Below are 24,101 nucleotides of genomic sequence, written 5' to 3'. Positions count from 1 at the left end.
AAGAGGCTTGAAATCCAGGCTTCCTCTTCTTCTGGCATGTTCCCTTTCGCACCCCCGGATAGGGAATCCAAAAGGCTGGAATAATTTGGCAAGAAGTTGTTTTCTTCCTCCAGCCTCGCACTGCGGTCTGTGAACACCGCATGTCTTTTGGGCCGTTATGTCCATTCCCTGTGGGATACGGTTGCGCAAGTCCTGCCGCAGATACCGGAGAAGGCCCGTGCTATCGTCTCCCAAGCAGTAAAAGATGGGAGAGGCACGGCAAAGTTCACTATCCATTGTGGGCTGGATACGACCAACTCTCTGGGCAGATCGGTTGCAACGACAGTGGCCTTACGGCGCCACGCCTGGTTACGCACTTCTGGCTTCTCGGGGGATGTCGAACAGTCACTCATAGACATGCCCTTTGATGGCACCCGTCTCTTCGGAGACAAAGCGGACTCAGCCTTGGAGAGATTCAAGGACTCCCGGGCTACGGCTCGGTCCCTTGGTCTTTTCCTATCCACACTCCCACCACAGTCCGCTTTTTGTCCCTTTCGTGGACACGGAAGGGGCGCCCTGTCGCATCCTCTACCCAGCCACCGTGCCACGCACGCTGGACAGCCTATGTGTGGCCGGGGATGCGGAATCCCACGTGGCTGTGGGACAGGGAGCCAGAGGTCTGTCCAGTCCACCTCTTCTTCACTCCCACCCAGTTGGTGGCAGGATCCGCCATCACCTGCCCCACTGGGAACATATCACCACAGACAGATGGGCTTTGCAGATCATTCGGAAGGGCTACTCCCTCCCTTTCGAATCTGCACCACCACACATGCCACCATCCTTCCATCATCTTCCGGAGGATCACTTGGTGCTTTTCCGCCAGGAAGTCGCAGCTCTCTTAGCCAAGGGAGCTATAGAGATGGTCTCTGTGCCAGAAGTAGGTCATGGTTGTTATTCCCGCCACTTTCTGATTCCAAAGAAGGACAAAGGCTTACGTCCTATTCTAGACCTTCGGGACCTGAACTACTTCCTCAAGAAGGAGAAATTCAAAATGGTTCTTTCTGCCTTGGACCCAGGAGACTGGATGGTAGCGTTGGACCTGCAGGACGCCTATTTCCACATCTCCATCCTGCCTGCCCACAGACATTACCTACGATTCGTGGTAGATCACGAGCACTTTCAGTTTACCGTGCTCCCTTTCGGCCTTACCAGCGCCCCTCGGGTGTTCACGAAAGTGATGGCGGTGGTTGCAACTCATCTGCGCAGGTTAGGGGTCTCAGTCCTCCCCTACCTCGACGACTGGCTGTTGAAGATGCCTTTGCCCCAGACAGTCGTCTCCCACCTTCAGACTACGGCCAACTTCCTGCACCAGCTGGGGTTCACTATAAACGTGCGGAAGTCACACCTGACTCCCTCTCAGAGGCTTCCTTTCATTGGAGCTGTTCTGGACACAGTGCAATTTTGGGCTTATCCTCCTGACAAGCGAGTCCAAGACATTCAGGCTATGATTCCGATTTTTCAGCCTCGGTCTTGGGTTTCTGTGAGACTGACTCTGTGGCTGCTGGGCCTCATGGCTTCCTGCATCCTGCTAGTAACACATGCGAGATGGCAAATGCGGGCTCGCCAGTGGGACCTGAAGTTCCAGTGGGCACAGCATCAGGAAAATCTCTTCGACATGGCCCAGATCTCGGAGGGGACTGCGAAAGACCTGCAGTGGTGGCTTTCCAATCCAAATTGGGTCAGCGGCAGATCCCTCTTCCTTTCCCAGCCAGATCTCTCTGTAGTGACAGATTCGTCACTTCTAGGTTGAGGCAGCCACATGGGGGAGGCGGAGATCAGAGGCCTCTGGTCTCCGGCGGAGTCGGGACTCCACATATATATGCTGGAGCTCCGGGTGATCAGGCTTGCATCAAAAACATTCCCTCCCTCTCTCAAAGAGAAAGTGGTGCAGGTGTTCACAGACAACACTACCGCCATGTGGTACTCCAACAAACAATGGGGGGTAGGGTCCTGGACCCTTTGTCAGGAGGCACTACGCCTCTGGACATGGCTGGCACATCAGGGCATTACCCTGATGGTTCAACATCTGGCGGGCTCTCTCAATACCAGAGCAGACGAACTCAGCCGCCGACGCACAGTCGATCACGAATGGCATCTCCATCTGGAGGTGGCGCAAGGTCTCTTTCTCAAGTGGGGAGAGCCTTGGTTAGATCTGTTAGTCTCTGCAGAGAACGCTCTATGTCAGCTGTTTTGCGCGTTGGAGTTCCCAAGGCGGCACTTGCTCGGAGACACTTTTCGTCTCGAGTGGAGCTCCGGCCTCCTCTACGCCTTCCCGCCTATCCCTCTTCTGCTTAGAGTTCTCAAGAAACTCAAGTACGACCGGGCCCAAGTTATCTTGGTGGCTCGGGACTGGGCTTGAATAGTGTGGTATCCAGAGCTATTGAGCATGTCCATAGATCCTCCACTCAGACTGCCTCTTCGGGTGGATCTTCTGTCGCAGCAGCAGGGGACGGTTCTCCACCCGAACCTGTCCAACCTCCGCCTTCATGCGTGGAGATTGAGCAGCAACAGTTGACAATGTTATCTTGGCAGCCAGGCGTCCATCGACTAAAACTGTATACGCATGTCGTTGGAATACATTTGTGGCATGGTGTACCAACAAATCTATTGACCCCCTGTCTGCCCCTCTATCAGAGGTTCTTCTGTTCATTTTTTCTTTAGCCCAGCAGGGCTCTGGTTTGGGCACCCTTAAAGGGTATTTGTCTGCCATTTCCGACTTTCTCAGGCTTCCTGATCATCCCTCACCCTTTAAATCTCTTATTGTGAGTAGGTTCTTAAAAGGGCTCAGTCATTTATTTCCTCCCACTCTGTTCATCATGCCTCAGTGGGATCTTAATCTTGTACTTACTTACTTAATGTGTACCCCCTTTGAGCCATTGCATAATTGTCCCTTGCGGCTCCTCACATTCAAAACTGTCTTTATGGTCGCAATCACCTCTGCTCACATGGTGGGTGAGCTTCAGGCCCTTTCTTCAAAGCCTCCATACTTGTTTGTAAGTGGTGCTACGCACTAGAGCTTCCTTCCTTCCTAAGGTGGTTACACCATTTCATGTAAGCCAGTCCATCACTTTGCCTACCTTCTACGCACCCCCACATCCTTCCCATGAGGAGGAGAGACTCCACCGCCTGGACCCAAAAAGAGCGTTGGCGTTCTACCTCAATCGTACTAAAGAGTTCCGGGTGGACAATCAACTCTTTGTTGGCTATGTGGGTGCGAAGAAAGGGAAGGCGGTGCAAAAGCATACCATCTCTCGATGGGTGCTTCTTTGCATCAAACTGTGCTACGCTTTGGCTAAAAAGCAACCTTCTGAAGGCTTGCATGCTCATTCTACCAGAGCACTGCGTTAGCACATGGAGTTCCTGTCCTGGATATCTTTCAGGCAGCTACATGGGCATCCCTGCACACGTTTGCTAAGCATTACTGCCTGGATAGTCAGGTCCATCGTGACGGCTACTTTGGTCTTTCGGTCCTGCAGGACTTTCTAGTATGATCTTGAATCGCAGCCCACCGCCGAGGATGGCATTGCTTGGGTATCTATTCTAAGGTAAGGAATCTGCAACTAGAAGTCTCTATCAGATGTACAAGTTACTTACCTTCGGTAATGAAATATCTGGTAGAGACGTATTCTAGTTACCGATTCCTTACCGCCTAACCATCCTCCCCGCTTGCGAACTGATTTCTAGGGACAGGGATTCCCTTCTTCAGGTCCTTAGCTCTGGTGCACCAATCTTAGTGTTCTTAGCTGCTCTGCGCTCTGGCGTGGAAAGTCGTTAAAAGAAACTGATGTCACTGCGCGAGGGCGGCGTCCATGTACTACTCCCAACGTCATCACGGCGACCACGATGCCTGCGGAGTCGACCGTTGCCATCTATTGACGCACAAGGGTATTGCTGGAAGAAAAATCTCCGGATCCAGTCTGATGCCTGTGGGAAAATTCTAAGGTAAGGAATCTGCAACTAGAATATGTCTCTACCAGATATTTAGTTACCGAAGGTAAGTAACTGGCCTATTCACCAGTGGGCAAGAAGTACAAGTTGCCATGCCTCGTAGCTAGATGCTTGACGATCCTGATTTTCTCACATATCAGAGATCCTGGTGGTTCAGGCTTAAGCCAGGAAACTGAACTCCAATACGTTACCTTCAACACCTCCAAATAGGGAGACGATCCAGGCATTTGGAAAACAAATGTTTTCCTCAGCTAGCCTGGCAGTGAAATCGATCAGTGCGGTATGTTTGTTGGGTCACTACACACATGCTCACTGGGACATGAACAGTGAGATCTTGCCAGCACGTCTTGAAGACTTGCACCTCTTTGGCTGAATCACTTCATGATGGTCACCTGCTGCCCTAGACACTACTGATTACCTGTGAAGAGCTGTTGGCACTAGTGTTGTGCTTCACCACCATGCTGGAAGTACCTTCCATAGGATTTCCTGGAGACATGCAAGCGTTTCTCATGGATGTGATGCCTTGTGTCTTTTTGGTGAAAAGCGGATTCTGCCATGTAGCATTTTAAGGACAGTAGAGCCCTGGCACATTCACCGTTTCTTTTGTTCTCTGCCAAGCTGTTCCCACATCAGTTAAAAAAATTCAGGAGCTACTCCAGGGTGTATAGTATAGAAAGTGACAGTTGCCCCAATCATTAGAGCAGTCACTCCAGTCCTTTCAAGGCTGTGGACTGTGTGAGCCAGCAGGGGCACCAGTCCCCCCTCCCCTGCAGCAACAGCCACCAAGCTTTAGTTTTTGCTTAGCCTGCCCTACTGTTGATTATATCAGCCCTGACGAAGGCTTGAGACCCGTACGGGCTTTCTTAGCAGCCAAAACATGTTGACTTAAAATGCTGGATTGACGGGTTATAACTACTCATCTGATATCCTAGACAGCTTTTTAATGATATCGGAGGTACCCAGTAATAAAGGATATCCCATTGGGTATACCTCATATTATTTTTACCACTTAGCTGGATCCATGCTAAAATCAAGTTTCAATTTATCTAAGAAAATAAAAACTCCCAGCAATGGTTGAGTGGACCAAGATGGTCCTTGTGTACCAAGGTGTGGGAAATCGCCCTTGATGAAGCATGCCACAGTAAGTTGTGGGTGAGGTGTGTTTTTTTCCAAAATCTTTGAGTATTCCCCTAGGGTATGTAAAACAAAATCCTTTACTAAGAACCTGGGCATCTTTGGTGTGTTAGAATAACCCCTTTGTATCAGCCGTGGTTCTTAATTTCAGTGAGAGCTGCTATGAGGCTTGTTTGTCTCTTACTGTCTTGCGACTTTCTGGTTGACTGTCAGGTGGCTCATGCAGGCTCTGCAATAGAATCTGAAGTTACAGAGGCACTGAGGAAATCTAGTGGATGCCATTCAGATTTCGAACATGATGGCTCGTGATCAGTTTTGGTGGTTACCCGAAGGCAGTGGGCCCATCAGTAAGCCCATTTCCCTTTCCCATTTAGAGCGGACTGTGGTGATGAATCCTTCACTGTTGTATTGAGGAAGTCATGTGGAGGATGTGGAGATCAGAGGACTCTGGTCTCTGGTGGAAGCCCAGCACCTTATCAGTCTGTCGGTGTTGTGCGACATTTATCTGATGTGGAAGGCCTTCATGCCATCCATCAAGGCAATGCTGGTACAGTTTCTCAGACAGCACAGTGTGTAGAATTGCAACAAGCAAGTCCTGGGTCTACACCTGTATGCTCTGTGACCCTGGACTTGATAGAGCACCAGAGAATTTCCTTGATCGTGAGTCACCTAGCAGGATCCTTGACAGCCAGAGCAGATGAACTAAGCAGGGTGTGTCTGGCAGATCAGAAATTACACCTACAATTTCAAGGTGACATCTAAAGATAGTTGGGAGAACTCTGGCTAGTTCCTTTCACCACTACTGATAACGTTCAGTGTCAGTTTTGTGCATTTGAGTTTCTGCAAGGATGCTCACTTGGTGATGAATTCCAGTTGGAATGAACACTGGACTCCTTCCCACACCTGCCTCTCCTTCCTCAAGTTCTGAAAAAGAACAGGCATTACCTAGCACAAGTCATTCTACTGTTTGCAGATTGGGCCAGGTAGATGTGGTACCCGGAACTTCTGAGTATTAGCATCTGCCTTGATAAGGCTACCACTTCAAGAGGATCTTCATCGCAGCAGCAGGGCACAGTCCTTCACCCAAACATGCACAATCTACTCTATGTGGAGAGATTGTCCAGTGGCAATTAAATGATTTTGATCTGCCGTCTGAAGTGATGGTTGTCATCCTTGCCGCAAGATGCTCTTCCATAAAGGATAGGCAAAGTTCACTGTAGTGTCCAACACTGCCCCTATGAACTAGGTGCGCTAAGAGCGCTCTCTGTGAGATTTAGGCACATTGATGGAAAAGCCCAGGTTGAACAACTGAGTTGTCACCTGCAAATGATGCAACACCATTTATAGAGTCTTTGCTTTGAGCAACCAGTCGTCCAGGTAATCGAATACCGGTAGTCCCACCTTCTGAGATGTGCTGCGACCTCCCCCATCACCTTTGTGAAGACTCGATTAGCGGAAGTAAGACCAAGTGAAAGGACTGCAAACTGGTAATGTTGAGACCCAACCGTGAAGCCTGTGCGACCACAGAATGGGAATGTAAAAATATAGATCCTGCAAATCAATTGAAACCACCCAGTCTTTCTTGCCCAACGCATGAAGCACCTGTAGTAGGTTCAGCATCTTGAACTTTTCCTGCTTGAGGAACAAGTTCAAAATCCTGAGGTTTAGGATTGTCTGTAAACTATTGTCCTTTTTGGGAGTTAGAAAGTACCAGAAATACCATCCCTGACCTTGTTCCAGCTCTGGAACAAACTACAGTGCCTTTTTGAAGTAGAGATTGGACTTCCTGTTGAAGGAGTAAAAGATGGTTGTTGGAAATGGCCCTTTTTGAAGAGTTATCCCCAAACCTTTTGCCTCTGACCTCCTATTTTTAACTGTGTGCTACATTTTGTTTTTGCTAGTTTTAGGCCTCTGGGCCAGTGCTAAACTGCGGGGGCCCTGTGTCTAAATTGTATTGGTAATTGGTTTATCCATGATTGGCATATTTGATTTACTAGTATGTCCCTAGTATAGTCCACCATGGATGTCCAGGACCTGTAAATCAAATGTTACTAGAGAACCTGCAGCGCTGATTGTGCAACCCACATGAGTAGCCCTCTAAAAATGGTGTAGACCTGCCCCTGCAGGTCTGTGTGGGCAGTTTGTCTGCCTTTTCGACCTGGCAACGGCACCCACTTTCCAGCCCCAAACCTTCCCTTTTATTACATGTACATCACCCAGAAGGGAGGCCCAAAGCAGCCCCATGGGCTGGGTGTAGTGTATTTAAAATGTAGGACATGTTCTGGTGTGTTTGACATGTCCTGAGAGCAAAACATACTGCTAAATATCATTTTCAATATTGTGAGGCTTATCTCTCTCATATGGTAACATGGAGATTGCCTTGAAATACCTTTTACATGTAATTTCCCATTGGGAGCAGATAGACAAATAGATTTTGGGGTCTCTGAAATTACAATGTAAAAATACATCTTTTGGTGAAGTAGGTTTTTTAATTGTAAGTTTGAAAATGCCACTTTTAGAACGTGGGTATTTTCTCGCATATCCATTCTGTGCCTCTGCCTGTCTGTGGAATTCAACTCTGGTTCAGCATGACAGTTGGCCTGTTTGTAAATTCACTTTAGACAGTCACACAAAGGGCGCTAAGGTGTGCCCTGCATATCCTGATGGGTCTTCCTGAGCTAGAGTGGTGGGAGGAGCTGACACTTGCACCTAGATAGGGCTGCACCTGTCCTTATACAAAGCAGTCTCCAACTCCCTGGAAAGTGTCTGGGGCTGGGGCCAGGGCAGGAAAGTCAGGATCTTGTGCACCGCAAATGCTTTCCTTTGAGGTTTGCCTACCTTAAAAGCTGAAATGGGTATAAGTACTGGACCTCTGACCCCACAAAGTTTGAATCCTTCTGGACTGAGGACATTCTACCGGGAAGAAGAGCTGGATGCTGTAGGGACTGCCACTCTGCCTGTTGCTTTGCTGTGCTGGCCTGCTGCTTCTGTCCTGGGACTGAAAGGACTGGACCTCGCTTTCTACATCCTGCTTCCAAAGGTTATCCAAGGGATTGGACTAAGCTTGCATCCTGTTAGTCTCAGGGACATCAAAGTCTTCATCTGCCAGCACTTGGGTTCTCTTGCTGAGAGTCCTGCCTCGGCAAATGGTGCCAACTCCACTTCCTAGGCTCTTGGGAGTGAGTACTCGTGCAACCAAGAAGAAACAAGCACATCAACTCCACAGCGACTTTGGATCTGGCGCTACTGTCTGACTCTGTGGCGCTGCCTGCACTGGAGCCATGGTCCCTGCTGAGTGTAACAACTGACTCCGGAGCCCATATGCTGCCGCAGAGCCTCCGAAGTCCCACCCCAGTGCGAGTCCAGAGTGCTCTGTCACTGATGTCAGTGGCACCCAACTCTGCTGCAGCACCTGTGGGCCCGTGGTGTGATCGGGACACTGCAAAGTTGGCTCCTCATGTCTTGATCTGGTGAATTCATCAACACCATGCTGTCGTAAAGGAAGTGACACCTCGCCACCGACGCTGCATGACTTCCCCTGCAACCCTAAGGAACACATGCCTCCCCTCCCTACCTAGCAGTAAGGAACTGATGCTTCACCTCCCCGGCAGTAGTAAGGAACCAACGCCGCACCAGCTCCAGCAATACCTCACCTCCCCGACTCCATGCAACGACTTTGTTTCCTCATCTTTTTCAAAGGTACTTTACCTGGGATTCGTGCCACTCCGTGACCGGCCCGCACTCCCTTGCGAGTGGCACTGGACTGTTGGGAATGACTCCATCAAGATGTTGTAATAGCCCTAGATGGAGCTATTGTGTTTCTAAGTGTTTTACTAAGATTTAGGGCCTGATTACAACTTTGTAGTAGGTGTTAATCCTTCCCAAATGTGACGGATATACCACCAGCCGTATTACGAGTTCCATAGGATATAATGGACTCGTAATACGGCTGGTGGTATATCCGTCACTTTTGGGACGGATTAACACCTTCCTCCAAAGTTGTAATCAGGCCCTTAATCTTTGAAAATGTTCATCTTTACTTGTAAATGTTCTGTTTTTGTCATTTTGGTCTTGTTTTACTCAGCTAAATACTGGCTATTTTCTAAACTGGTGTGAAGTTGTGTGTGTGTGTGTGTGTGTGTGTGTGTGTGTGTGTGTGTGTGTGTGTGTGTGTGTGTGTGTGTGTGTGTGTGTGTGTGTGTGTGTGTGTGTGTGTGTGTGTGTGTGTGTGTGTGTGTGTGTGTGTGTGTGTGTGTGTGTGTGTGTGTGTGTGTGTGTGTGTGTGTGTGTGTGTGTGTGTGTGTGTGCACGCAAATACACATTGTCTCTGAGATAAACCTGACTGCTCAAGCCAAGCTATCGCCTAGGTCAGCAGGGATTGTCTTCGCTGTGAGAGTCCCTACTTGAATAGGGTGACAATCACTACCACCAGCTAGAGACCCTATTTCTAACATTGGTGGCCAGCAGTGAGGCTAAGACTTGTATTTGTACTTTACATACAGAGATAGCACTCAGGTACACACCACTGCTTTGCTGCTAAACGTTTTACACAGCTACTAATATTAACTTTGTTTTTCGGTCTAAGCCACATTTTAAGGGGGAAACTTACTTGCCAAAAAGTGTTGATTTCAAATAAGATTTTAGGGCAGCGGTTCCCAAACTTTTGACTTCTGTGGACCCCCACTTTATAATTACTGGAACTCAGGGATCCCCCACTGAATCATTATTGGGATCAGGGACCCCCCCACTGAGCAATTACTAAAAGCTGGGAACCTAATCTGTTAACATTATTTAATTTTCTAAGAAGCCACGGACCCCCGGAGGATGCTTCACGGACCGCCGGGGTCCCCAGACCACAGGTTTTTGCAGACGAGAGACTGTCCTTGCAAGGATGAAGTGCTGGGGTGGGGCTACTCGGAGCGTTAGGATCCCTTGGAACAGAAGATAACAAGCCTTGGTTGTTACAAGAGTTGTGGTGCACAGGGATACTGTCCTGCAAGCAGAGGCAAGGGTGGGAGTCCACCAGCATCTGCTGTCGCTTTGGAACCGACCTGGAGCCACGACTGGGACCACGCTTCATCCTCTGTGAGTCCGAGAGAATGAAGGAGCGGAGGACCCCAGCAAGGTAGGTTGATCGTTCTGTCCAAGCCTGGCAACGCAATCCCTTGACTGTCAGACCACCCCCTGATCAACCGACCTTGGGAGCTCCAGCGTGACCCCCTTGCATACGCGACCCATGGTCCTGTGGACTATCTGAGGCTTGGAGAGGGCTGCGCCCCCCCCCCCCTCGTTACATCCCCCCCAATCCAGCCATGAGGGAAGTGAAGTGAGGAGCTGACAATCTTGGCCGGCTTCTACAAAGACGCACAGGCCTAGGGATCTGACTCAATACCGGCTTCTCTCCTGCATGTCGCGAGGAGCTTCTCACGGGCTTTGGGGTGGTGCTGTGTGCCCTCCACCTCGGTTCAGGCTGCTCCCTGCGAGAGAGGAGAGGTCCTGACCTCCTCAGTGGAGCCCCCACCTACAAAAAACTGAAGTGGGAATCAAATCTGCCATCTTTACTTCATGCTTTTGCATTTTCTTTTGTCCTCGATGTTCCCTGACGGCTCGTGGTCTTGTAACAGCACTAAAAAAGGACTAACAAGACCCGAGTATCCCTGGTCCCACCCTCAAACAATAGAAACAAAGAGAGGACTGCCTGACCACAGCCTTAGAAGCACCATAGAAAGTAAAAAAGGTTCACCTGAATACAAAACTCCTATCTCACCCCAGATGGGCGGCCATCTTTGAATGGGTTGACTCTTAGTCACTCCCTTCTAAATTACACGACCCCCAGCATCTCCTCCTTTCTTCAAATACACTAATAGTCTTTAATTGTCAGTGTACCCCCTCTTACTCCAAGTACATTAACATTCTTTAACGGATAGACTACCCCCCTACCCCACTCTTACATACTGCCCCCACAGCAGAGCATAGTGAAGCTCACAGATCTCCAGCCACAATTTACAACAGACCCCATAAAGAGCACCTAGGAAACTCAGTCCGCTCTCAGTTAAAATTACAAGTTCCATATAATAGGACGTACGATGCTGGCCCCCACAGAACCATCCAGCCCTGCATTATCCCCCCCCCCTCCTAAAAACCCATGGTCCCAACTCCTTCTCTATCACCCTTCCCCCCCCCAATCTCTCCCACACAGCAACAAAAAATCTCAAACACAAACTGATTAAACAACACCCCGAACTGCAAATGGCTGACACTTATTTCAACGCTTCCAAAGGCCTAGAAAGAACAGACCTCATCTTCTACACTACACATCCTGTGAGATGGAATACAGTCCTAACTAATTATCTTTACATCTCCAAATCCACCAACATCCCGTATAGTTGCAAACTTACAATCTCCAACTCGCCCACGTTCCAGGGCAATGCCAACATTACCATCTTTAGAAATGGAACCATCATGATACAAGCTAATGATGCCACCTACGCTCTTTTGAATCCATATTCCCTACATTTAAAAGAGCCATATCACAGCCTCAAAACTCTCGCCCCCAGAAACCTCCCCCACAGATCCACAACCAGAATGAAACAATCATGAGCCTTACCACAAACTCCACTCCCCCTGCCACAACTCACAGCATCCTAATCCCTGCCAGTAATCAACCCAGCAACCCTGGCCGCCCACAAGTCCTCACCACTACAACTCTCTCACATAGTATGGTCGACTCACTCACCAACACTCTCCCTATTTCATCCCAAACCGGCCACTCAACCCTGAGATCCTACGCAAATCCCATCTCCCTATCTAACAAATCCCCTGACCTCCATCTCCCCACACAAACCTCACCCTCCTCCCCTGCCTGAAACACCACTCAGGAGGTCAACAGAGTGGATAACGCTCCCAAATCCTTCTACCTACCCACCACTAATACACTAAGGTCCTCAACTCTAAGAGACCCACAAGATTCCCCCCAAGTCTCGTCATTAAAAACAAAGATCCTAATAGCATGTCTTACCGCACTACAGCTGTATCCTCAACTCTAACTCCCACCTCTGATGAACACCATCTAACTCAAGGTCATCATACCACGTACAATATGAAGAGAAACATGCATACTCCCCCCTTAAATAACACACCAATGTTCAAAATAAACGAGCGACTAATTAGCCTAGAAAACCAACTAGAGATAGTAATACAGGGCATCAACAAGATCACAAGGAACCTAAACCCATATCCGAATCATACACTGAGAAACACCAACACACTACAACAGGTAGAGCCAGACCCCAACCAGTCAGCTGGTCTACAATGCCCTTCAACTTCAAAGCCGAGACCGAAAAGAACTAGTGCAACATTGTCGCAGAGCGAAGCTGAGGTACTAGTCTAATCGTACAACCAGGAACTTTCCAAAATCAACCCCTCATCTAAGATCCAGGTCATCACGGGACTAGGTCGAAACCACGCACCACCTTGCTCGGCCAGGCCTCCAGCACACCTCATCAGTATCCCCTTGACCCCAGACAATCGGGACCCGAGAAACAGAAGTCAAACCAAATACATGCTCCTAAACTGCAGGTCTGCAGTCAAACATGCAACGGAACTAACAGATGCCATCCTGAACCGCAACATTGACATTGCTTTCATCACAGAAACTTGGCTAACTGAATACTCGTAGCTGATCATGGACACACTAGCCCCGCCGGGATTTTCAATCATCAAAAAAGACAGGAAGGACCACCAAGGTGGAGGCATCGCTATTATTAACAAGAACAACATCAACGTAGGGAGAAAAGACACTTTCAACTACAACTCATTTGAATATCTCAGCGCCTCCATAAGGATGAAAGATAACATTAATATGATCTGTCACCTGCTCTACCAACCACCTGGCAACACTCTCCCCTTTGGTGAACACCCTGCTGGTCCAATAACACACTGCTCACTCTCATGCACCAATAACATAATCCTTGGAGACCTCCAGTGGAATGATGAAAGCAATACTCTAATCCAATCCTTAAATTACCTCTTACACAGCAAGGACCTCTCCCAGCTCTGCAAAGGTAAAACCCACAACAAAGGCTCAACACTGGATGTTATAATAGCTCAGGAAGAAACACTTACAATCAACAACATCCGCCCCGTCGACTGGTCAGAGCATCACATTATTTTATTCCATCTCAACAAAGCATTCCAACATCCAACTTACATGCAAAAATCTTTCCAATGGAAAAGAAACAACACAAATTCCAATAGCAGTCCTAGAAGAAATAATTAGTTCACTTCTCCTCCCTCCCCCCCCATCCTATAACCTCTCAACAACTGAACTCACCACCCACTACAACTCAACAGTATCCTCCATACTGGAACAAGTAGCCCCTATGAAATGGTAAAGGGTGAGAAACACACCCTCAAGAGCTTGGGTCAATAAAGATCTAAACACCGAAAGAAGGCAATTGAGAGCAGCTGAAAGACTTTGGAGATTGAACCCATCCACAGTGCACCTTGAGCAACTCAGGAGAGAATCCAGAAACTAAAAAAAACACATAACGAATGAAAAAAAAAAAATGTTCCACAGTGTGCTAGATAGAGTCAAAAACCACCCAAAAGAGCTTTTCAATATCATCAAACAACAAACATTCAAACCGCCCCGAATAAACCCTCAGGCCTCCAAAGAACAATGCGACAACTTTGCCAACTTCTTCAACGACAAAATCACAAAGATTGAGCTCTCCCTGGAAACTGACAATCTGTCAGCCACGGAGATCCTTCCTCCCATAAAGGAAAATAATAATAATCACCGCTCTCTCTCCACGGACTCCCTACCATCTATCTCTCCAATAATAAACAACAGATATCATCTTATACAAGAGCCTACGGCAACTCTCAGAGGCTGGAAGGTCTTCAACACACTCTGAGGCGGACATTTCTGCCCTATTGGCTAAATCCACACCGTCCTCTCACCTGGCAGACAGCCTCCCTGGCAAAAAAACTCAACCACGCTCTTACCCCCATCTGGAATAATATTATTAACAGCTCCCTGTAGACTGATGTGATACCAGACTGCCTCAAGCTCGGTCAAGTCACGCCAATGCTTAAAAAACCGGGAGCAGACCTGAACGACCTCAACAACTTCAGACCTGTCTCCAATCTACCCTTCCTTGCCAAAACTCTAGAGAGAGGTGTTCTCTCTCAGCTAGTCCAACACATAGACAACAACGATCTTCTGAACCCTCTTCAGTATGGATTTAGAAAAGGATGCAACACAGAAACAGCGATTCTGAACATAGTAGATTGCCTTCACAAATCTCTAGATACTGACCGATGCTGCTTGCTCATTCTCCTAGACCTGTCGGCGGCTTTCGACACGGTGGACCACAAGCTTCTCCTGGACTCCCTCCAATTAAGGATTGGCATGGAAGGAGTGGTCCTACGCTGGGTCTCATCTTTTCTACAGAACCACTTTCAACAAATAAAAATAAACAACATGACCTCTGACACAACTGCAATCACCAGAGGTGTTCCGCAAGGCTCTGTCCTCTCGCCTACACTATTCAATATCTACATGGAGCCCCATGCTGGCATTCTCAACCGAGCAATCATCCTCTTCCATCTGTATGCAGATGACACCAAAATCTACATGGAAATCTCCTCAGTAGAGGACGTACACTGACTAAATGCCACCCTCAAAGAAGTACAACTTTGGCTATCCTGCAACCACCTAAAACTCAACCAAGATAAGACTGAAATTCTTCTCATGTCAAAGAAAAGCAGCTCCCCAGATGCAAGAATGGATAAAACCCATAGACGCTCTTAAATGCAATCTTACTCCAACAACCCTGTCAAGTCCCTAGGAATCACTGGACACCAATTTGACTATGAAGGATCATATAAAGAATAACGCGAAGAATGCTTTAGACAACCTGAAACTGCTGAACAAAGTCAAGCCATTCCTACTGCCAGATGACCTAGAAAATGCCATGCAAGCGATGGTGCTTTCCAGATTAGACTACGGGAACACCACCTCACTGGCACGGCAAAAGTCCAGCTTGCGCCCTTGAAATCAACTCTCCATGCAGTGGCCAGAATGGTAACAGGAATTAAAAAATATGACCACATCGCCCCTGCCCTGAAAGGACTGAAGTGGCTCCCAATCGAAGCTCCCTCAACTTTAGAACTGCCTGTCTAACTCACAAAGCCCTGCACACAGGGAAACCAGCCTACCTCGCTGCTAAACTCAATAAGGCAGGACAGACAAGAAAACTAAGAAGCTCAAACACCCTACTCCTCTTCCCGCCTAAAGCCCAAAAAGAAAAAACCCCGGACATGCTCCTTTACAAACAACACCCCTAAAGTCTGGAACTCCATCTCAGTACACATCAGGTCAATCCCCTCCCTCCAGATCTTCAAGAAGCAGCTGGAGGAACTCCTCCTCAACCAACATCTTAGCTAGTGAGTCATCCATCACCCCAAGACCTATTCCCCTCCACCGCGATTTCTCCACCTCACTCCTGCTGACACTCCAATATGTATGATTATGGGAAGCTATACTTGTATATAATTGATGTGTTTGATAACATGTACTATTGTAAAGCGTTCTGAAACCCTTGGGTCATGCCAGCGCTATAGAAAACTCTCTAAATAAAAGTAAATACATAAATTGGTGTACTCTACTTGCGTATCTCAGCCCACTACACCACAACATACTGGCTTGATTTTAGTCTTTTTGCAACTTTTGAGTTTGACTCACAATCATGTCTCAGTCTGGTGAGCAATCCGTTGGAGCTGCAGAGTTGTTGTTTGAGCAGGAGAGGTTGGAGACCTGTTTGATGCCTTCGCTCAGAAAGTTCTGCAAGGAGCTCAGATGTCCCATTAGAGGCCTGTAGGAAGCTGGCCTGTTGTGTGGTGGGTACCAAAGATTTCCCCCAGCTCCCCTCTACACACACTGCTTACCTAGGTGGGGGTCCTGCATTCACATTCCATTTTTTTAGTCTATGGTTTGTGCTCCCCTAGGGTCACTATTTCCTATTACTATTTGCACTGTTTTTATTGCTTTTTATGCCTATTTCTGATTACTAGTGTGTTATTTACCTCCTATTCCAGGGTTGCCTCTCTAGTAATTTTTGGTAACTGTGTCACTAAAATAAAGTACCTTTATTTTTGTAACTCTGAGTGTTTTCTTTCATGTGTGTAAGTGATGTGTGACGACAGTGGTATTGCATGAGCTTTGCATGTCTCCTAGATAAGACTTGGCTGCTCATCCACACCTACCTGTAGAGAGCCTGGCTTCTAGACACTGCCTACACTACACTAATAGGGTATACCCGGACCTGGTGTAAGTACCTTAGGTACCCACCACACACCAGGCCAGCTTCCTACAGGGCCTCACTAAAAAGGAGCTGCAAAAGGCACTGAGGGTCTGGTTGGCAGCAAAGGAGGCTGATGAGCACACAGGGGATGCTATTGTGGCGGGAGAGGGGTGAAACCTGCATGATGATTTGATGAAGAATCAGGCTATGCATGGGAGGGGGTGCACCTTCTATGGCAAGCAGCAGTTTTTCCTCAAGAGGTCTGACCCCAGAGGAGCTGGAGGACAGGCAGGAGGCTAGGAGGCTTCAAACAGAGCTGGAGAAAGTTGAAGCATGAGATGGGTCATCATTTGTAACTAGCCAGGTTCAAAAGAGAGCAGAGAAAGAGAAATCACTGTGGAGAAAGAGAAAATCACCTTAGAGGAAAAGAAAATGCTTTTAGCTCAAGAGCTGAGCTTGAAGGAGCTGGATCTAAAAAAGCAGGTCCAGCACAGATGGTGGCAACAGTTCTGCCTTGTGGTCTGAGGGTAAGGTACATATATCCAAGGATGTGGTGAAGGATTGTGTTGCAGACGATGACACAGAGCAGTGGCTCAGGGGTAATGCGGTGGCGCTGAGGATGAACAGGGTCCCTGAGAGAGATTTTGGGACAGGTGTGGAAGCACTTCTCAGTGGAGTGGTGGGACTCCTTGATGGCACTAGATCCAGAGAATCAAATGAGGTACCCTGCTATGAAGGAAGCCCTAACCTGGATATATGGTCTCACCCCAGAAAGTTACAGGGTAAAGTTTAGAGAGAGTACTAATCTTGGTTCTTAAACTTGGGGAGGAGTATGTTGATTAATTTTGCAGAACACTGGATGGTTGGGTGAAACAGGATATCAGGGGCTGTACAATTTTGATTGCATGGGAGCACTTGTCTACTCTTTGTTTTCCAGAGTACGTGTTTGACAGCAAGCCTACTGACCCCAGGAAGCTTGCCAAGTAGGCTGACCTCTGGCTCAGCACCAGGGTCCCAAAGAAGTTATATGTGGGAAACTCAGCCAAAGGTGGGCAGGGTCCCCAACAAAAGGAGGGGAAGGTCAAGGGAGATACAGGCAGGTCCCAGGATAAAGGTTCCCATGTCCCTTCTGACAGGAAGGAGGGAGAGAGAGTCTGGTGGGCGGTGGCCCAGGGCACCCCATTTTCAACCCTGTTGCTTTGAGTGTTCCTAACTAAGACACAAGAAAGGGGAAACTGTCTGTCCTAAGGAACCCCCCCCCCCCCCCCCCCCCCCCCCCCCCCCACTGGTGAGCCCTCTCCAGGCGTGGTTAATGTGGCCTTAGGGGAGATAATCCCCAGGGGCAGGTCATGGACCATGCCGTAATGTCCCGTGGTTGGGAGGTGGACTCAGAGGGTCAGTTGGTGATCCCTGAGGGTGGGAGTCGTCACTTCCACTAGATGACAGTAAATGGGGTCCCAGTCACTGCTCTGAAGGACAGTGGGGCTAGCCATACCATTCTTGTGGAAAGGCTACTCTTCCCAGAGCAGTACACTGGTCAGGTGTGTAGAATGACTTCAGACCATGAGCAGGACTTTTTCCGCCGTATTGCTCTGGTGTTCCTAGAGTGGGGTGGGGAGGTGGCCCAGAGAAGGGTCATAGTTAGTTCCCAGTGGGTCATAGACTGCATTCTGGGGAATGAATTGTCCCATGTCAGGGGAGCGGGAAAGGTCGGCTGCCAAAGGTGCTTTAACAGTTCAGTTTTCTGGGTTTACCACTCTAAACCGGGAGGTTCATGACCCCTGCCAGAGGGACAAGAGGATGGAGAGCCTACCCTGTCCTCTGCTCATCCTGAAGGTACAGACCTTAACCTGAGTGACCAGTTTCAGGGTACCACCCCTGAACTGGTGGGAGGTGAAGTGGAAAAAGGATGCAAGGCACCTGGGGCTAATGCCCGTCCCTTCTCGAAACCACAAAAGCTAAAGACCCCGGGATGGCCTGGCTCTTGACACTGACAGCTGTCTGTGGCTTCTGTTGGTTGTTTTCCTTGTGGTCAGAGTTTTCCCTGGTTTGGGAACCGAAGCCAGACCCCAGGGGTGGAATGAGCCACATCACACTGTTGGCCATGATGGTACTGTCTGTCTACTGGGATGCATCTGTGAGAAAGGTAAGGTTAAGTGCTGCACAGATGAGGAGAAAGGTTCCCCCTGGGTTAGTTCAGTGGGCCCTGGGAGTGTAGCCAGATGGAGCCACCTGGGTTCGGAGGCATATAACTGGCAAGAGCCCCTGCAGTAGTGGGCCATTGTCCAGGTTCTATCGCCCTAAGCAGGGAACTCCAGCAAGTTATTGATTGGCCTACCCTGGCTTTAGGCTGGGAGGGGGTTGTGTTGGAAATGGCCCTTTTTGCAGGGTTATTCCCAGACGTTTTGCTTCTGATTTCCTGTTTTTGATCCTAAGCTTAATTTGGTTTCTGCTGGCTTTAGGACACTGGGCACTTTATCACTGCTAACCAGTGCTAAGGTGCAAGTGCTTTCTGTCTAAATAGTATTGGTGATTGGTTTATCCAAGATTTGCATATTTGATTTACTAGTAAATCCCTAGTATAGTGCACCACGTGTGCCCAGGGCCTGTAAATCAAATGCTACTAGTGGGCCTGCAGCACTGATTGTACCACCCACATGAGTAGCCCTGTAAACATCTCAGACCTGCCACTGCAGTGTCTGGATTGGCAGTTTTAAACTGCCATTTCGACATGGCAAGTGCCCTCACTTGCCAGGCCCAAACCTTCCCTTTTACACATGTAAGCCATCCTTAGGGTAGGCCCACGGCAGTTCCATGGGCAGGATGCAGTGTATTTAAAAGATAGGAAATATACTGGTGTCTTTTACATGTCCTGATAGAGAAATACTGCTAAATTCGGTTTTCACTACAGCAAAGCCTATCTCTGCCATATAGTAACCGGGGATTGCCTTGAAATATATTTTAAGTGTAAGTTCCTATCAGCAGCAGCTAGAGATATGGAGGTTGGGGTGTCTGAACTCACAATTTAAACATACATCTATTGATGAAGTTGGTCATTTTCTTGCTTAACTATTGTGTGCCTCTGTCTGTGGAATACACATCTGGCTAAGGATAACAATTGGGCTGTTTGTAAATTCACTTTAGACCGTCGCATAAAGGGAGCTGTAGTGTGCCCTACATATCCTGATGTCCCATCACCAGGCTGATGGGTCTTCCTGGGCTAAAGTGGTGGGAGTAGCTGACACTTGCATCTGAATAGGGCTGTGTCTGTTCTGCAACAACCTTGCAAAATTCTTCCACAACAAGATCGCCAACTACTACAGAAACTTCAGCCCCAGCCCAGGGCTACTGACTTCTTCAAGCAACACAACGACCCAGCTACCACCACAGACATCTGACTAACTAAATGGAGCCAGCTCACCCCACAGGACACCAGCTCCATTATGAACTCTGTCCACTCGGGCCCCAACCAACCCATGCCCTCAACACATCTTCAACTTAGGCGAAGCCAGAATCAGAAGCTTACTCACCACTATGTTCAACACCTTAATTGCCACAGCTACCTTTCCCAAAGACTGGAAAAACGCTGAAGTCAATGCCCACTAAAGAAACAATCTACACACCTCAACGAACAACTACTGACCATTCTCCCTCTGCCATTCCTGGACAAAGTAGTAGAAAAAGCCATCAACCAACAACTCTCCTTACATCTGGAACTGAACCTCTTACTTGATTCCTCCCAATCCAGATTCTGCAGCAACCACAGCACCGAGCCAGCCCTCATTGCAGCAACTGACCACATCTGAGCCCTACTCGACTGACCAGAGACTGCAGCTCTCATCCTCTTAGACCTTTCGAAAGATTTGATAGTCTCCCACTACACACTAATCACAAGGTTGCACAGCATAGGCATCAAAGGAGCTCCTCTCAGATGGATCGCCTCGTTCATCACCAAAAGAATGCAAAGGCCGCCTTCACCTCCAAACCCAAGGAACTCATCTGTGCCATACCCCAAGGAACCTTGCTCAGCCCCACCCTCTTCAACCCTTATGTGACACCTCTGGCCAACAGCACCAAAACCCACAGACTCACCATCATATCGTATGCTGAAAACACATAACTCATCCTCTACGAAGATACCACCAAGACCACCTTCCACAACTGCATGACAGATGTCACCAACTGGGTGAAGGACAACAGCCTTAAGCTCAACATGGAGAAGACAGAGGTACTGATTTTTGGAAACAAAGCCTCCCCATTGGACGCATCCTGGTGGCCATAAGAACTCCGAGCTACTCCTACCCCCAGTGACCACTCTAGGGACTTGGGCATCATTTTGGACAACAAGTTAACCATGACGACTCTGTTCAACTCCTTCTTCTTCATCCTCCACATGCTTCGTACGGTATTTAAACTGCTACCCCAAAACTCCAGACGCACCATCACCCAGGCCATCATCTCCAGCTGACTGGACTGCGGCAAAGTACTCTGCGCAAGGATCGCAGCTCACCTCCGATGACTACAGATCACACAGAACACTGCAGCCACACTTGTCCTGGATCTCCCAAGACAAACCCACATCACTCCCTACCTCAGGGAACTCTACTGGCTCCCTATACAGAAAACATGCCAGTTCAAACTCCTGACCCATGCATACACAGCTCTACACAACTGCGGACACGCCTGCGTGAACCGCCACCTGAACTTCAACCAGCCCACCCGACACGTCTGCGTCCCTTTCTCTAACCCTCACCACTACATCTGGTGTAGCAGATGTGGAGGCCTCTACTTCTCCTACATAGCAGCAAAGACATGGAACGAGCTACCCTTTTTTCCACGGACACCCCCATCTCTACCAGAGTTCTGAAAGTCCCTGAGGACGTGGCAGTTCCGCTAATCAACTGGACATTGCCAGTGCCCGGATACCCTCACGGGTGGCAGCGCTCTACAAACCTACTGATTGATTGAGAGAGAAAGTACCTCTTGGTGCAAGATTTGAGCTGTCACTGTTCTGTATTTTTAGTATTTAATTGCCTTTAGGCATCCATTTCTCAGGTCTTCCATTCATTTTTTTTCACCAGAAGAAACCTTCACTCTAGCATGGGTAAAGGGGCCTGAAATAAAAAAAACTAATAGGGTGACGGGGGCAGAGCATGTGAGGGGACAGCGACACCCTCGCCCATCTTGTTGCAGCTTCTTTCTTAGTTCCTAAAAGGGAGGGCTGCTTGTGTGCGCTAGAGTCTGCCTTAAGCATTCAATAACCTGAAGAGATTGGAGGTCTAAGAACAAAGGCGTTTCTGCGGTAAGTAACATTTACCTTTTTTTTTGCTTTTTAGGGATCAGAAAATGCTAGTCCTGCTAAGTAGTTTGTTCCATAACCTTTTGACAACTTCACCTATATTGCCTAACAGCTTCTAGGAATCTTTGCGTCTACTCTGACCCATTTGAATGTGCACTCGGCTATAGCGATAAGCCACAACAAGCAGTCTTCTGAAATGTATTACTGATCAATCACATAGTGTAGAAAAAAAAGTTCAGCCAAGGTACTAAACTTTTTATAACCTGTAGAGTCGCAAGTTCTGTCATGAGACTAGGCCACATTTGCTAATGTGTTGTTTTTTTATTTTTCGTGCACTGTTACCTTAACCTGCCCTATCACCGTAGGTCAGTCAAGGACCGCTTGTAAAGCCAGTTGCTGAACAAGTGTTCATGGTACTTGAAAAGAGCATAAACTCTGTCGACTGTTGTTTTGGGATGCTAAAGACCTTTCTACGCGCTTATATTTCCAGGAGATGACGCTTCTGAGCCAGAAGAGGGTGGAAGTGTGCTCTATGAATCGGAACATGGGTAAGGCATCAATCTAATCATTAAAGCTAGATTTGTTAAAGACATCTCAGTTTATGAAACTCTGCTCTTGGTTTTGATGTGCTGCACTTAACATTTGCATTCAGTATCCCAGCCCAGATGAACAAATAACATAATGCAGAGTAAGATGTACAACCATTCTGAGCACTTTGGATTTTGAAAATGTACTGTTTGGATGCGACTGGTTGTGCCCCTGGAAGAAATGTCACTTGTGGCATTGGAAATTACGAGGGTTTCATTTGTGATAATGGATGAGCTTGAAAACTCTAGCTAGTAAATTCCATGCGCAGCGATCTCCGTGAACAGAATTACGTTTGGGCGCTTGTAAGAAACGTTCACAGCTTGAAATGCGCCTTCCCCTTTCCTCTATTAGCAACTCACCCTCCCTATAACCCAACCCCAGTCCCACTGGTCCAACTAGTCCTGTCAGAGTCGTATCATTGGTTTAGGCTGGATACTGGTGAAGGGAACCACAGAACCAATCAATCACGTATCACATATGCAAAACATGAGCTATCTTCCACTAATAGAACGGAATTTAAGGTTTTCTAGGCCCTATCACAGTAATTTGACCGTCTAAGCCACAGTTTTCTGCAGAGCAGTCGAGTTACTGTGAGTGGACTTCCATCCCAGGGAAAGAGAATAGTGTGATGACACGAGGAACAGGGCGTGCGTTTTGGTTCGGACAATGTATATCATACAACAATCAGATCGACAATAGGGATAGCAGAGAATGATCTTACACGTGCTTTTGTGGCGCTTTTTCGCCTTTGCCCTTTATGTAATCCCACTGGTGGCGTGGATCAGATCATCACCCTCCAAAGTGGGCCCTGCGTTTGGATAAAGAGGCGCATAGACTTTGGTACTCTCTGGAAACGGAGAAGCATTGTTCAGAAGTTGTCAGATGCCGCTGAACCACAAGTAGCTGTGTAGGCACAGTGAGGAATGATGGGCCTAGTGATATTGGAAGTTATTTGGGTGCGGGCTACCGTTAATTAGCGCGTAATGAAAGCTGGATCACAGCTGCCAGTTTCAACATTCATAGCAACATTATATACAAATCATCAGCGCTGCTTAAATGTGTTATGAAGTTGCTCATCCAAAAGCAAATTGAACACTGCAAAGGACTGTGGGGTTTTCTTACAAGGGTAAATTAAGGCGTTTTCCTGGTTTCTAATATATGGAGGGTGACGAAATGAGATAGGTGAGCTACCTTTCTTTCCCTGGGGCAGGTGTTAGCATATTTCCCAGGACAGAAGTCCCAAGCTCTACCCCCACACACTGCTTCCCTGGCTTTGGAATGGGACAGAAAGCAACTGTAACTCTGGAGCACCCACCAGGCAAGAAGAGGTTTCTGAACAAATATCCCTATTTGGAATTGTGTTTCGAGGCCATAGGAAAGGGTGAAATTCAAAATCCCAATAATCAACAAGAGATGAAATAGCTATGCAAATGAATATCCTTGCAGGCAAGGTGATCCTTTTCTGCAGTTAGGTTGCGACCGATGGATTTTTATACAGGTTTCTAAGCTGTTCAGTTTATTCATGTAGAACAAGACATGTAAGCTTTTCACTATAGAAAGCAAGATGGTAGTCTTCAACACCTTTGGCACCGCTTGAGGTAATTAAAACATTTAGGGGGTTATTACAACCCTGGCGGTCGAAGGAAGCACCGCCAACAGGCTGGTAGTGCTTCCTTGGGGGGTTACGACGCCTCGGTCACACCGCCGGTTTTCCACTACTTTTTTCCCGGCGGGAGTAATCAGCGCTGCCCACAGGATTAAGAGTCCCCCTCCCGCCAGCCTTT

At 48.0% G+C, this 24,101-nt stretch overlaps 1 protein-coding gene across 1 annotated transcript in view; it reads left to right on the top strand.

Annotated features, from left to right (window-relative positions):
* The window catches only part of CDK5RAP2 (CDK5 regulatory subunit associated protein 2), a 687,227-nt gene that overhangs the window by 541,942 nt on the left and 121,184 nt on the right, over positions 1–24,101 (top strand). The window contains exon 26 of the mRNA XM_069241280.1: positions 22,220–22,277. Within this exon, the coding sequence (XP_069097381.1) occupies positions 22,220–22,277 (58 nt within the window). The remainder of the gene's footprint in view (positions 1–22,219; positions 22,278–24,101) is intronic.

The sequence above is a fragment of the Pleurodeles waltl genome, chromosome 6 (assembly GCF_031143425.1).
Source record: "Pleurodeles waltl isolate 20211129_DDA chromosome 6, aPleWal1.hap1.20221129, whole genome shotgun sequence".
Taxonomy (NCBI): Eukaryota; Metazoa; Chordata; class Amphibia; order Caudata; family Salamandridae; genus Pleurodeles; species Pleurodeles waltl.
Note: the sequence above shows the minus strand (reverse complement) of the source record. Positions and strands in the feature narration are given on the sequence as shown.